Genomic DNA, 15,013 nt, shown 5'->3' with positions numbered 1-15,013 from the left:
GTTCATGAGATTATGATGTTGCCTAAATTGGATACATTTGTTTTGCTTACAAATGAAGGGACTAGCTTGGAGAAGGATGAACATTGGAGCAAGAACACGCATGGAGTTGATGGCATGCGCAAGGGGATCAAGAACGGAGTTACAAGTGATGATTTCAGGACTTTGAAGCCGCCATAAGGAGTGCATGAAGCCTTGGACAAAATATACAAGATGCCACTTCATAATATTCGTCCATAGGCTATTCTAGGTGCCGCGTCATCTTATTAATGGGCCAGGCCCATGTAATTTCGAAATACTTAAGTATAGGCTATTTTTAGAGTCCGTATGTGTGGGAAAACAAGAGTTAGGGTTGGTTTCGGACCCCACCCTCAAGGGCCACGAAATTCCCCCCTCTTCCTCCATATATACAGCCCTTAGGGCATCGTTTAGACTTCGGGTTTTGTTTAGATTAAAAGTTCGCCATAGCTGCAACTTCGCGTACTTCGTTTGTGTCCAACGACCAGACCAAGACGTCACAGAACCCCACCTTGATCAATAAAGCTTTCATCTTATATTCACAATATCCCGATTGCAATCTCTTCTTGCTTGTTCTTCGTTTGTTCGCAGGAAACAGACCCTCGTGGTCAGGTTGATCATGCTCCGGCGTGGTCAATAACCCTCGGAAGTTGGTTTAGCGATTGCTAAGGCGCGACGTCTCGCACGTTCGTAGTCGGATCGTCAAGGTCGACTCCCACAGAAAACGATAGCCACCATCTCATCGAAACATCGGGACACCTTAGCCTCTATCAAGTGGTATCAGATTTCCAGGTTGCTCGGTGAGATTTTACAGTTTTTCGTAGATTAGATCGAGTCTGTTCTTCATACCTACAGTCCACGAAAAAGCCACACAAAAAAATTAGGGTTAGTTCATCATATCCGAACCAATCTGAGCCTTTGCATAATCTTTTTAGGGTTTTTGCTTTGTTGAATTTGCGGTTGCATCGTCGTGTCAAGTTGCTGGTCTTAGAGTCTAGTCTTTTAGAGTTTCGAGTTCTGGTCATAAGTTGTCACGCCGCCGCCGCACCATCATCATCGCCCATCTACCACTTTTGCTTGTCCGCCACCGCTCTGAATCCATATCCATATACCACCACCAATCTGTATCCATATACCACCACCGCTACCATATACCACCACCTCTGCCATATACCACAACCATATATCCACCACCAATCCGAGTTCTTCTCATATTAGGTTTGTTCTTGAGATCAATCTAAATTCCGATTCGTGTTTCCTTGCCTGCGTAGGTCTCGGAAAAAAAAAGAGTCTGGAGACCCCCGGGCAGTTTTTAGGCCAAAATTTTCATGGGCAAATTTTTTTCCCTATCCTATTTTTAGGCTTTTCTGAGTCTTTTGAGCCACGTGCCATCATAGTGATTTTTTGTCGCACTTTTTCGTCGTCGCTGCCCTGATTTTCGAAAAAAAAGTGAAAAAAAAAATTTCGTGCCCATCCTATCTGTTTGACGAGGGAAGAGTTTTGAGACACTCGCCATTATAGTGATTTTTCGCAAAAAAAAGAGGAGCGCAAAAAAAGGAGTGCAAAAAAAAGAGCGAAAAAAAAGAGAGTTCCAGAGTGTGCTTTTCCCTTATTTACGCGCAGCGCCGTGATTTTGTTAGTGTTCTAGGCTCGCGTCTCTAGCACGGTCTAGCCTAGGACCAGCACAGTACCGTCGTTGAGCGTTTATTCAACTTTGCATCTCTGAATTGATTATTGCTGACCCTTTTTGCTACCATACTATAAGCCTTCCCAGCTCCACATACATCTACGTCGTGCGTTTGACTCTCCCTGGCAATCGCTCTATCCAAGCTTTTGAGAGTTTTTGACTACAACGGTTGCCGATCACCGCCTGCTGCTGGGTAAGAACTGGTAAGAATTTGAGATTTGCTTGACGGATTTGTGACACCCGCCACCATCACCACTTGTTAGTAGTCTGTAGGATCATATTCTTGTGTGTTTCTATTGCTGCTAACCATGCCAGGATCACAAGCCGACGAGACTGACTGGGAGAACTTGACGAACAAGGAGCTTCATGATATGTTTCAGCAAATGATGAGTGGACAGGTGCAAGATGTGATAAACAGATTTGAAGAGGCCATGGAGAAGATAGATGGCATGGAGAAGACGTTTGAAACAAAGCTCGATAACAAGTTTGCTGAATTGCTTTCGCGTTTTCCACCACCGCCACCGGCTGCTCCTGCCGCACCTCTGCAACAACAGCAACAACACCGACTACCTCCACGTCGGGAAACAGCCCTCCGCCGAGCGAGCCGTGTCCCTCTTCAGTCGGGCCAAACTGCTGGTGCTGCTGTTGATACTTTTGTGGCTCCTATTGCTGATGTGGAGGAGGATGATTATGTGGGAGATTATGAGGATGAGGTTGATCAAAATCAGAACTACGTGCCACCACCAGCATAGCAACCACCAGGTCGTCCACATGCAAATAATGGCAATGGTAGGGCTCACCCTCAGGTACGAGATCATGACCATCTCCCTAAACTAAAATTGAATATTCCACCATTTGAGGATAGATATGTTCCTGATATATATCTTACTTGGGAGTTAGAAACTGAACAGCGATTTACATGTTTACAATATCCCGAGGAGAGACGTGTTCCTGCTGCTGTTTGTGCTTTCACTAGTTTTGCATGTGTTTGGTGGTCTGAGCATTGTAGATTATATCCTATTCCGGCTACTTGGGCTGCTTTGAAAACTGCTATGCGTACTCGTTGGGTTCCACCATATTATCAACGTGAATTACTTCAAAAATTGCAGCGCTTAAGATAGGGAAAAAATTCTGTAGAAGAATATTATCAGGAATTACAAACTGGCATGATTAGATGTGGTATTGTTGAGGAGAATGACGCTATGCTTGCACGTTTTATGGGTGGATTAAATAGAGAGATTCCGACGATTCTAGAGTATAAGGAGTATACTAATATCACTCGTTTATTCCATCTTGCTTGTAAAGCTGAACGTGAAGTGCAGGATCGACAGGCATTGGCGCGGACTAACTTTTCTGCAGGTCGACCTTCATCATGGACACCACGTGCATCATCTACTTCCACATGTTCTGCTACACCGGCGCCTCCGTCGGCTGCCACCTCCAACCGTGATACAATAAAGCAGGCACAATCACCACTATCTGCCAAGAGCACACCTTCTGGGCCTGCAAAGAGCTCTTCTTCATCCATGGCATCAATAGGGCAAACACATGATATTATTTGTCGACGTTGCAAGGGTGGAGGTCATTATGCGAGAGAATGTCCATCTAAGCGTGTGATGATTGTTACTGAGGATGGTGGGTATGAGTCTGCTAGTGACTATGATGAGGAGACTTTGGCTCTTATTACACGTGATGAACACGGTGGAGACGATTCTGATCATGAGACGCAATACATGGCTCCTGAAGATGTTGACAGGTATGAATGTTTAGTTGCTCAACGTGTTTTGAGTGTGCAGGTTACACAAGCTGGGCAAAATCAGAGGCATAATTTGTTCCATACAAAGGGAGTTGTGAAGGAACATTCTGTTCGCGTGATCATAGATGGAGGGAGCTGCAATAACTTGGCTAGCATGGAGATGGTGGAGAAGCTATCTCTCACCACAAGACCACATCCACATCCTTACTACATCCAATGGTTCAACAACAGCGGCAAGATTAAGGTAACACATACTATTCGTGTGCATTTTAGTATCTCTACATATGCTGATTATGTTGATTGTGATGTGGTACCTATGCAAGCATGTTCCTTATTACTTGGTAGACCATGGCAATTTGATAAAAATTCTGTACACCATGGTAGAAACAATCAGTATACTCTTGTTCATAATGATAAAAATATTACTTTGCTTCCTATGACTCCTGATTCCATTTTGAAAGATGATATTAATAGAGCTAATAAAGCAAAACAGGAGACAAATAAGAGTGAAAATCAGATTGTGGCAAAAGAATTTGAGCACCAAATGAAGCCTAATAATAAACCATCTACTGTTGTTTCTGAAATTAAATTGAAAAGTGCATGTTTACTTGCCACCAAATCTGATATTGATGAGCTAGATTTTAGCAAATCTGTTTGCTATGCTTTTGTGTGCAAAGAGGCATTATTTTCATTCGAGAACGTGCCTTCCTCTTTGCCCCTTGCTGTCATTAACATTTTGCAGGAGTTCGCTGACGTCTTTCCACAAGACGTGCCACCGGGATTACCACCTATTCGAGGGATTGAGCATCAAATTGACTTAATTCCCGGTGCTTCGCTACCCAACCGTGCACCATACCGTACCAATCCAGAGGAGACGAAGGAGATTATGCGTCAAGTACAAGAACTGCTCGACAAAGGTTATATACGCGAATCCCTTAGTCCTTGTGCTGTTCCTATCATTTTAGTGCGGAAAAAGGATGGTACGTCGCGTATGTGCGTTGATTGTAGAGGCATTAATAATATTACTATTCGTTATCATCATCCTATTCCTAGGTTAGATGATATGCTTGATGAATTGAGTGGCTCTACAATATTCTCCAAAGTTGATTTGCGTAGTGGATACCATCAAATTCGTATGAAATTGGGAGATGAATGGAAAACAACATTTAAAACTAAGTTTGGATTATATGAGTGGTTAGTCATGCCTTTTGGGTTAACTAATGCACCTAGTACTTTCATGAGGTTAATGAACGAAATTTTACGTGCTTTCATTGGACAATTTGTGGTAGTTTACTTTGATGACATATTGATTTATAGCAAATCTTTGGAGGAATATTTGGAACATTTACGTACTGTTTTTATTGCTCTACGTGATGCATGTTTGTTTGGAAACCTTGGAAAGTGCACCTTTTGCACTGACCGAGTATCTTTTCTTGGCTATGTTGTTACTCCACAGGGAATTGAAGTTGATAAAGCCAAGATTGAAACTATTGAGAGTTGGCCGCAGCCCAAAACGGTCACACAAGTGAGGAGTTTTCTTTGCCTCGCTGGTTTCTATAGGCGTTTTGTGAGAGATTTCAGCACCATTGCTGCATCTCTCAACGAGCTTACAAAGAAGAATGTGCCTTTTGTTTGGGGTACCGCACAAGAAGAAGCCTTCACGGTATTGAAAGATAAGTTGACACATGCTCCTTTACTCCAACTTCCTAATTTCAATAAGACTTTTGAGCTTGAATGTGATGCTAGTGGAATTGGATTAGGAGGTGTGTTATTATAAGATGGAAAACGTGTTGCATACTTTTCTGAAAAATTGAATGGGCCTAGTCTGAACTATTCTACTTATGTTAAAGAATTATATGCTCTTGTTCGGACCTTAGAAACATGGCAACATTATTTATGGCCCAAGGAATTTGTTATACATTCTGATCATGAATCTTTGAAACACATTAAAAGTCAAGCAAAACTGAACCGTAGACATGCTAAATGGGTTGAATTCATTGAGACTTTCCCTTATGTCATTAAACACAAGAAGGGTAAAGAAAATGTTATTGCTGATGCCTTGTCTCGTCGTTATACTATGCTTTCACAACTTGACTTTAAAATATTTGGTTTGGAGACCATCAAAGATCAATATGTTCATGATGCTGAATTTAAAGATGTATTGCAGAATTGTAAGGAAGGGAGAACTTGGAACAAGTTCGTTCTTAACGATGGATTTGTGTTTTGTGCTAACAAGCTATGCATTCCAGCTAGCTCCGTTCGTCTTTTGTTGTTGCAGGAGGCGCATGGAGGAGGATTAATGGGACACTTTGGCGTCAAGAAGACGGAGGATATACTTGCTACACATTTCTTTTGGCCAAAGATGAGACGGGATGTTGAGCGTTTTGTTGCTCGCTGCACTACATGTCAAAGAGCTAAGTCACGACTCAATCCTCATGGTTTATATATGCCTTTGCCTGTACCTAGTGTTCCTTGGGAGGATATATCTATGGACTTTGTTTTATGTTTACCTCGAACAAAGAAGGGGAGGGATAGCATATTTGTTGTCGTGGATAGGTTCTCGAAAATGGCACACTTTATACCATGTCATAAAAGCGATGATGCTGTTAATGTTGTTGATTTGTTCTTTCGTGAAATTATTCGCTTACATGGTGTGCCAAATACTATTGTTTCAGATCGTGATACTAAATTTCGTAGCCACTTTTGGAGATGTTTATGGGCTAAGTTGGGGACTAAGCTGCTTTTTAGTACTACTTGTCACCCCCAAACTGATGGACAAACTGAAGTAGTCAATAGAACATTGTCTACTTTGCTTAGGGCTGTTTTGAAGAATAACAAGAAAATGTGGGAAGAATGCTTGCCTCATATTGAATTTGCTTATAATCGTTCATTGCATTCTACTACTAAGATGTGCCCTTTTGAAATTGTGTATGGTTTCCTACCTCGTGCACCTATTGATTTGTTGCCTCATCCATCTTCAGAGAAGGTTAATTTTGATGCTAAAGAACGTTCTGAATTGATTTTAAAAATGCATGAGTTAACTAAGGAAAATATTGAGCGTATGAATGCTAAATATAAACTTGCTGGAGATAAGGGTAGAAAACATGTTGTGTTTGCGCCTGGAGATCTTGTTTGGTTACATTTGCGTAAAGATAGATTTCCTAATTTACGCAAATCAAAGCTAATGCCACGTGATGATGGTCCTTTTAAGGTGTTAGAGAAAATAAATGATAATGCATATAAACTTGAGCTACCTGTAGATTTTGGGGTTAGCCCACTTTTAACATTGCAGATTTGAAGCCTTATTTGGGTGAGGAAGATGCGCTTCCGTCGAGAACGACTTCATTTCAAGAAGGGGAGGATGATGAGGACATCAATACCATTGTTACACCTACAGCCCCTATTGTTACATATACTGGACCAATTACTAGAGCTCGCGCACGCCAATTAAATTACCAGGTATTTTCGTTTCTTGGTAATGATTCTAATGTTCATGAGATTATGATGCTGCCTAAATTGGATACATTTGTTTTGCTTACAAATGAAGGGACTAGCTTGGAGAAGGATGAACATTGGAGCAAGAACACGCATGGAGTTGATGGCATGCGCAAGGGGATCAAGAACGGAGTTACAAGTGATGATTTCAGGACTTTGAAGCCGCCATAAGGAGTGCATGAAGCCTTGGACGAAATATACAAGATGCCACTTCATAATATTCGTCCATAGGCTATTCTAGGTGCTGCGTCACCTTATTAATGGGCCAGGCCCATGTAATTTCGAAATACTTAAGTATAGGCTATTTTTAGAGTCCGTACGTGTGGGGAAATAAGAGTTAGGGTTGGTTTCGGACCCCACCCTCAAGGGCCACGAAATTCCCCCCTCTTTCTCCATATATACAGCCCTTAGGGCATCGTTTAGACTTTGGGTTTTGTTTAGATTAAAAGTTCGCCATAGCTGCAACTTTGCGTACTTCGTTTGTGTCCAACGACCAGACCAAGACGTCACAGAACCCCACCTTGATCAATAAAGCTTTCATCTTATATTCGCAATATCCCGATTGCAATCTCAGTTTCTTGCTTGTTCTTCGTTTGTTCGCAGGAAATAGACCCTCGTGGTCAGGTTGATCGTGCTCCGGCGTGGTCAATAACCCTCGGAAGTTGGTTTAGCGATTGCTAAGGCGCGACGTCTCGCACGTTCGTAGTCGGATCGTCAAGGTCGACTTCCACAGAAAACGATAGCCACCATCTCATCGAAACATCGGAACACCTTAGCCTCTATCAGCTACCATTGTCTTTTGATCAATTCTCTCAAAATACTACCTCCGTCCGGGATTAAAAAGCCCTTGAGCCATGAAACCAAGACACAGTGTAGCTTTTGATTGAATTTTTACCCCGTTGCATCGCACGGGCCATTTTCCTAGTAAAGATAAAAAATATATATTTTGATGAGAAAGAGATACTACTTTATATTTATCTTTTGATGAGAAGGAGGGAGTACGTACTAGTAGTAATTCAACGGCATCCGTGGAATCGGTACAAGTGTAGTAGGCAGCACTGAACCCCGAAGGAGCACGGAACTGTATGTATCGTGCATCGCAAGCCTCTCACCGTCCCAGACTGAGACCCAGCCGGACACGTTTCTGCCGCCGCGAGCCGCACGTGGCCGCGGATCCCGACATCGTCACCGCCGTATAGGGCCCGCTCAGCCCAGGGCAGGGCAGATCTCCCGCCATCTCCGTCGCGCCTCTCCCGCCAAAACCCCGCGCGGGCCCACCGCGCAGCCGCCGCACCGGACATAAAAATCCTCTCTTTTGGCGCGCACTCCCACCTCTTTTCCCCTGCCCTGCCCTGCCTCCCACACCCTTCTCCGCCACGCCGCCCCACCGCAACAACCCTACTCTCCTCGCCGCAGCCGCTCGCCGGAGTCCATAGCCTCCAGATTTCGTCCGTCCCCGGAGGTTATACTCCTACTGGGGGAGGCAGCGTATGGACGGAGCAGACGCGCCGCAGCCCGCGAGGTCGGGGTCGGGGGTCACGGCGTGCTCCACGTCCACGGCCCCCGCGAGGATGAACGGCGGCGCCAACGCCAACAACAACGCCGCCGCCGCAATGGAGGAGCGCTTCGCTGATGTCTGCAAGGTACGGGGCCCAGTCAAGCCACCCCTGCCTTCTTTCCCCTTCTCGGACCAGGGGTTCAGTTCTTTGTGCCGATCTGTTCCTACTTTCCCCGCTTAGATTAGATTGTCTCCGTCAAGATTCAACAAGAAATCATGGCGGGCGTTGCGCCATTCTCAAATTTCGCGGTCTCGACCCCATCTTCTCCCGTTCTATATGCTGGATTCGATTCCCGCTTATCTTTTTCATGTACGATTGGTTGGGGGGAAATTTGCCATCTTTTTTGCCCCCATGCTCCAGATCCTTGGGATTCTGCGCTCTCGTCCCCTTGGATTAGATTGTCTTCTCCCCCCTTCAGATTCTTCTGCGGGTTCGGTGTGATTTTGCGCTTACCGCTTTCAAATCCTCTGGCGGCGGTGCTATTTCGTGATTATCTTGGCGACATCTTTTTGGGGCGAATGATTTTCTGGCGGCTAATTTCTGTGACCTGTGGTTAACCCCTCCAAATCTTAGAAAAAATCACCCTTTACTGTTAATTTGTACTCCGTACTACTATCTCCTGTACTGGAACTTGTGTGTTTTATCCGTAGCCATAGACATTTACCTGCAGGCAGAGCGTATTAAGTTGTTTATTCCGCCTGATCTTTGACCATGATTTAGGGCAGGCGACAAGCTTCCATCTTGTGGGCTATTTCCATGTCTGAGTTTTTGTTCATTATCTAATCCTGCCAACTACTCTATTTGCCGGCGAACAGAGGAAGCTAGTGCTCGACGAGAGCACGACGAGGCAGGCGATGCAGCTGTTTAAGGAGACCAAGATCATCCTCCTGTCCAGCATGTCATCCTTGGGCAGTGGATCGGTAAATCTCGGCGTCTTCATCCGCAAACCATGTCATGTTCTGATGTACAGCAGCAGCTAAAATTTGTGTTTCTTGTGCTTAATAGCCCGAGGAGATTGAGAGGTCCTGGTGCGCTTGTGTCCTTTACTGCGTGTCAAAGCTCGGCAACGCAGGGAAGGCCAAGGAAGACCGTGGCATCACGCTGCGCCAGATTTTGAGGGCATTCGATCTCAAGTGAGACTGCAGTTTTTCTTCTAACCAAGTTCTCAGTTAATTGCTTTAGCTAGTCTGTTTCTCATCTCTGTGGATGCTCTGCAGGATTGTTGATTTTTTCAAGGAGATGCCTCAGTTCTGCATAAAGGTTGGATTCATTCTGACTGGTCTCTATGGTTCAGATTGGGAGAAGAGGCTTGAGGTAATTTAATTATGCACACACAAATGGCTTATCCCCTGGTTTGAGAACTGAAACACATATTATGTGTTCATCCCTTGCTGATTAATGCCATTTATTTGTTTTGTGTTCAGTTACAGGAGCTGCAGGCCAATCTTGTCCATTTATGCTCCCTAGGCCGGTAAGTTCCTCTGCATGTAACCTAAAATGCCCACATGGCAACTCTGTTCACTGAATCTTAGCTCATTTGCTGCTGCACTCATCGCTCTTTTTTGTAGTTTTTTCCTGGTCTTGAGCATTTATGAACTAGTATTGTGTTTGACAAGCGGCAGCGATGTTTCTCTTGTTCAGGCATTACAGGCGCGCGTACCAGGAGCTATTCCTCTTAAACGATGGCAAACCTGCAAATAATTCTTCAGACCTAAATGTGCAACAAGCTTCTGAATATTATGACTTTGGATGGTTACTCTTCTTAGTTCTGAGAAACCAAGCATCAAGCGCCGTGAAGAATCTTTTAACATCCACAACTGAGTTGGTTTCTGTGTTGGTAAGGACTCCCTACTATGATCTATCTCACACGTGTCGCCTGATCTTCTCTTCATATGCAACAAGACAAAATGTCCTTGTATGATATTTGTCTAACTTGTAAACACTGAATACTTATTGCTTGCAGGCTGTGCTTATTATTCATATCCCTGTGCGGTTAAGGAACTTCAGCATCGAGGATTCGTCCTGCTTTGGTAATGATTCCCTCTTTGTTTTGACTATTTTCATGCTCAGCTTGTTTGGCAGCTACATCCTTTTTATCTGAAAAGGAGGTTAAACCCTAGCCTCTGCATCGATTGGTGCACACAGCCATTGGCAGTTACAGCTTTAAACTGATGGATGCTGTTTATATTGATTTGAATCAGCTAAGAAGTCAGATAAGGGAGTCAATCTTATTGCATCCCTCTGTGAAAGATATCTTACCTCAGAAGATGAGTTGAGCAAAGCACTGCAGAAGACAAACATTCTCATAAAGGATATTTTAAAAAAGAAACCATGCTCGGATGTTTCAGAGTGCCAGCAGGGCAGTTTATTGTTTATTGATCCAGGTATGAGTCTGGGCTGCAAACAGAAGTTCTTAAAGTTTTGACTCTATGTTTGTCTTTCATGAATTTTTTGTTGGCCAATGTCACAGCTACTTTTTTCTTTGATGCAGAGGGCTTGACGTTTTTCAAGAATTTTCTTGAGGAAGATTCATTGAAATCAAGTTTGCAGGTCCTGGAAAAGGAATATGTGAATGGACTTGATACAAAGGGAGAACTAGATGCACGGATGTTTGCTAATGATGAGGACAGTTTGCTTGGCAGTGGAAGTCTGTCAGGAGGTGCCCTTAAATTGCCAGGCACAAAGGTAATTACTAATGAGCCTATGCCCATCCTACATTCTTCCATAGCTCAAAAGCTTTGATCTTTACTAACCTAATTATCTGTGATCTTGCAGAGAAAGTATGATGATGTTATGGCCTCACCTACCAAATCAACAGCAAGTCGAGCCCCAATGTCTCCTCCACGTTTCTGTCCGTCACCTAATGGAAATAGCTTCTGCAACTCAAAGATGGCTCCTTTCACCCCAGTGAGCACAGCCATGACAACTGCCAAGTGGCTTCGAAGTACAATATCGCCTCTCCCTTCCAAACCTTCTGGGGAGTTGCTGCGCTTCTTCTCTGCATGTGATAAGGATGTAACAGATGACATCACATGCAGAGCTGCCATTATACTTGGAGCCATATTCACAGGCAGTTCTTTTGGTGAGCGTATGTGTACTAGTTTGCGAAACACAAGCGGGATGGATGCTATCTGGACAGAGCAAAGGAAAATGGAAGCTCTTAAGCTGTACTATAGAGTTCTGGAGTCAATGTGCAGAGCAGAGTCACAGATCTTGAGTGGGAGCAATCTTACGTCACTTCTGTCTAATGAGCGATTCCATCGTTGTATGATTGCCTGTTCTGCTGAGTTAGTTCTGGCCACTCACAAGACAGTCACAATGATGTTCCCAGCTGTGCTGGAGAAAACTGGCATAACAGCTTTTGATTTGAGCAAAGTCATAGAGAGCTTTGTCAGACATGAAGATTCACTGCCGCGAGAGTTGAAGCGTCATTTGAATTCACTTGAGGAGCGACTTCTGGAAAGCATGGCATGGGAGAAAGGCTCCTCAATGTACAATTCCTTAATTGTTGCTAGACCTACATTGTCTGCAGAAATAAACCGGCTAGGTTTACTGGCTGAACCAATGCCTTCGCTTGATGCTATTGCGGTGCATCATGATATTTCACTGGGTGGCCTTCCACCTCTCCCATTTCACAAGCAACCAGGTAGCAGTTTTGGGAAGTCACCACTAACATATGCCTGTTATATCATGTTTTCGAATCTGTGCTGCCAATTGAGTAGCATTTTTAGGGCTTTCCCACTTGGTATATGAAGTTACTAAACTTCCTGTGTGTCAATGATATTTTCTGTAGATAAAGATGAAGTTAGATCGCCCAAAAGAGCATGTACTGAAAGGAGAAATGTGCTGGTGGACAACTCATTTAGATCACCAGTAAAGGATGCCATCAAATCAAAGTTTCTACCTCCTCTTCAGTCGGCGTTTGCAAGGTTTGACATTTCTTCCTGATTCCTGTGTGAACTCTTCAGGTTAGCGAGGCGAGATGCTAAACTGAAACTTTGCCTTCTGTGTTCTTAATTGCAGCCCAACAAGACCTAATCCAGCAGCAGGAGGAGAAACATGCGCAGAGACAGGAATAGGTGTATTCTTGAGCAAGGTGGGTGTTTGTTTTTGATGCAATGTAATGTGATGCACTAAAATGCTTGCTGATCATACTGTACCCTTTTTGCCCCCCTGCAGATAACAAAACTTGCAGCCATTAGAATCAAATGTCTCTGTGAAAGATTGCAACTTAGTCAGCAAATTCTGGAGCGAGTATACTCCCTTGTCCAGCAAATTATCAGCCAACAAACCGCTCTTTTTTTCAACAGGCACATTGACCAGATCATACTGTGCTGCATATATGGAGTTGCAAAGGTATGTTTAATTTATCACTGTCCTTGGAAAACCTTCAGATAAAGGCCTTGCTTGCTACAATTAATTTACTGTTCATATATATTTTTTCACAGATATCTCAACTAGCCCTTACCTTCAAGGAGATTATTTTCAGCTACAGAAAACAGTCTCAATGCAAGCCACAGGTTTTCCGTAGTGTTTATGTTAATTGGCCATCAAGGAGCCGCAGCGGGGTAAAACCTCACATTGTTTTAATTGTTCAAGGGATTTTTTCCCCGGTTTTCAATTGGCTGGTATTCTGAAGGGAGTATCTGATAAACTGTTTTCATGACAGAAAATAGGAGAGGATCATGTTGATATCATCACTTTCTACAACGAAGTATTTATTCCTACCGTCAAGCCTTTGTTGGTGGATCTTGGACCTGGTACCAGTCCAAACAGAAACAATGAGCCAAAAAGTGGTGGCGATGGTATGCATCGATTAACTGAAAATAAGCAAGATTGTTCAAATGCTGGATTTGCAAATGATTTTTCTGAAGTGTTTGTTTTTTTGTCACATCGGCAGCCTCATTTCCAGAATCTCCTCGGCTGTCTAGGTTTCCGAACCTTCCTGACATGTCTCCAAAGAAAGTTTCTGCCACTCATAATGTATATGTCTCCCCGCTACGATCGTCAAAGGTGAATAGTTTTGTGAAGTTTCTATGCTTTATTTAGCATCATCCTGGTCATGTGTGACTCTAAATTGTTGCACTAGTCCTTGATCAATGTTGCTGACTGATAAAATTGATCATTTCAGATGGACACCCTGCTTTCGCCGAGCTCCAAGAGCTATTACGCGTGTGTCGGGGAGAGCACCCATGCATTTCAGAGCCCCTCCAAGGATCTGAATGCGATTAACACCCGCCTAAACAGGTAAAAGCCAGAGTCTGGAAATTGTCCTCGTTCGACTGTCAAGAAGCAAATCATGAGAACACTTGCAATTTGTGCAGCGGGAAGAAAGTTAACGGAAGGCTCAACTTCGACGTGGTGAGCGATCTGGTGGTGGCCAGAAGCCTGAGCGACCAGAACGGCAGCTCCGCTGCTGCGATGGCGGTCTTCGGCACCAAGACGCCGGTAAAGGGCGAGCAGCAGGACCCTTAGCTTGGTCGTGCGGCGTAGCCATCACGACCTATTGATACAAATGCTAATCTGTTAGGTGTGAGCCCGATCTAGTAGTGTTAGATGTTTTAGTCTCTGATATGTGTTCCCTGACATGGGGAGCCACTCTGTGTGAGCAGCTCTTTACTCTTGTGATATATAAAAAGAAGGGCTGCCCTGAGAGAGAGGGACCCGCTAACCTGTGCCGCGTGGATTCTGATTTTTGTTCCTCTTGGTCGGGAGGGTTTTTAATGCTAATGTTAGCGATAAGTAGTAGTACTATTTCCGTATGTAAATGTAAGATGTTTCGACGGTTTAAATTGAACTGTCAAAACGTCCTATGTTGGTGAACAGAGGGTGTAACAATTTTGTAAATGAGACCTACCTTTTCTTTCTTTCTTTGTTTGCTTGTTTGTTTGGAAGCTACTAACTTGTCTATTTTGGCTATTCTGTGTGTCATGGTCTAACCACTATTGCTGATGAATGATAATGTAGAAGACTTGTTCCAAATATTTTTCAGCGTGTCATGCACATACTAGTATTGTCGAATGATGTTGATAGAAACCCAGGCCAACTGGAAATCTAACACTTTGGTCGTATAAACGCACATTTATAGTACAACCTTTGCTATCATGTCTCCTTAGCGATAAGATGTACAATTGCCATTGCTGTGCTGCTGTGATGCACAACTACTTCAAGTATGGTGTCAAAAAACGTTTTACATTATGGGATGGAGGAAGTACTAGTTTGTTGAGAAATAACCTTTTTTTAGGAAATGCTGAGAAGTAGCTGGAGCTTCTCCACTGCTTTGACATTTTTGTTCTTTTCTGGAAAACGCTACTAGTTCAACTTCTAATGCGGTGTTTTTTTTGTTAAAATAATGGAAGAAAGAACATTTCCTGCAGTGGTTTCTTCCTTGTGCAATATGCCAGATGGTCGTTTCAAAGCTTTGGAATGTGTGTCATGGTTTAACCACTATTGCTGATGAATGATAGTGTAGAAGACTTTTTCCAAATCTTTTTCAGCATG

General features: G+C 43.5%; 1 protein-coding gene across 1 annotated transcript; it reads left to right on the top strand.

Annotated features, from left to right (window-relative positions):
* Positions 1–8,267: 8,267 nt before the first annotated feature.
* RBR1 (retinoblastoma-related 1) lies at positions 8,268–14,379 on the top strand. The gene is made up of 18 exons (XM_048684562.2): positions 8,268–8,596; positions 9,328–9,432; positions 9,518–9,645; positions 9,730–9,826; positions 9,937–9,983; positions 10,154–10,349; positions 10,476–10,542; positions 10,714–10,896; positions 11,004–11,197; positions 11,288–12,158; positions 12,306–12,441; positions 12,536–12,608; positions 12,692–12,868; positions 12,961–13,080; positions 13,182–13,317; positions 13,413–13,525; positions 13,644–13,759; positions 13,837–14,379. Exons 1-18 carry the CDS (start codon positions 8,444–8,446, stop codon positions 13,985–13,987), a joined length of 3,063 nt encoding a protein of 1,020 aa, XP_048540519.2. The 5' UTR covers positions 8,268–8,443; the 3' UTR covers positions 13,988–14,379.
* The last annotated feature ends 634 nt before the right edge of the window (positions 14,380–15,013 follow it).

Source organism: Triticum urartu, chromosome 7A (genome assembly GCF_056163025.1).
Source record: "Triticum urartu cultivar PI428250 chromosome 7A, HENAU_Tu73, whole genome shotgun sequence".
Lineage (NCBI taxonomy): Eukaryota > Viridiplantae > Streptophyta > Magnoliopsida > Poales > Poaceae > Triticum > Triticum urartu.
This window is presented reverse-complemented; position numbering and strand designations above follow the sequence as displayed.

Coding starts and splice junctions, on each gene's coding strand:
- RBR1 (XM_048684562.2), top strand. CDS start 8,444: ATGGACGGAGCAGACGCGCCGCAGCCCGCGAGGTCGGGGTCGGGGGTC. Junction 10,543..10,713: donor CGAGGATTCGTCCTGCTTTG/GTAATGATTCCC, acceptor GATTTGAATCAG/CTAAGAAGTCAGATAAGGGA. Junction 13,318..13,412: donor GCCAAAAAGTGGTGGCGATG/GTATGCATCGAT, acceptor TCACATCGGCAG/CCTCATTTCCAGAATCTCCT.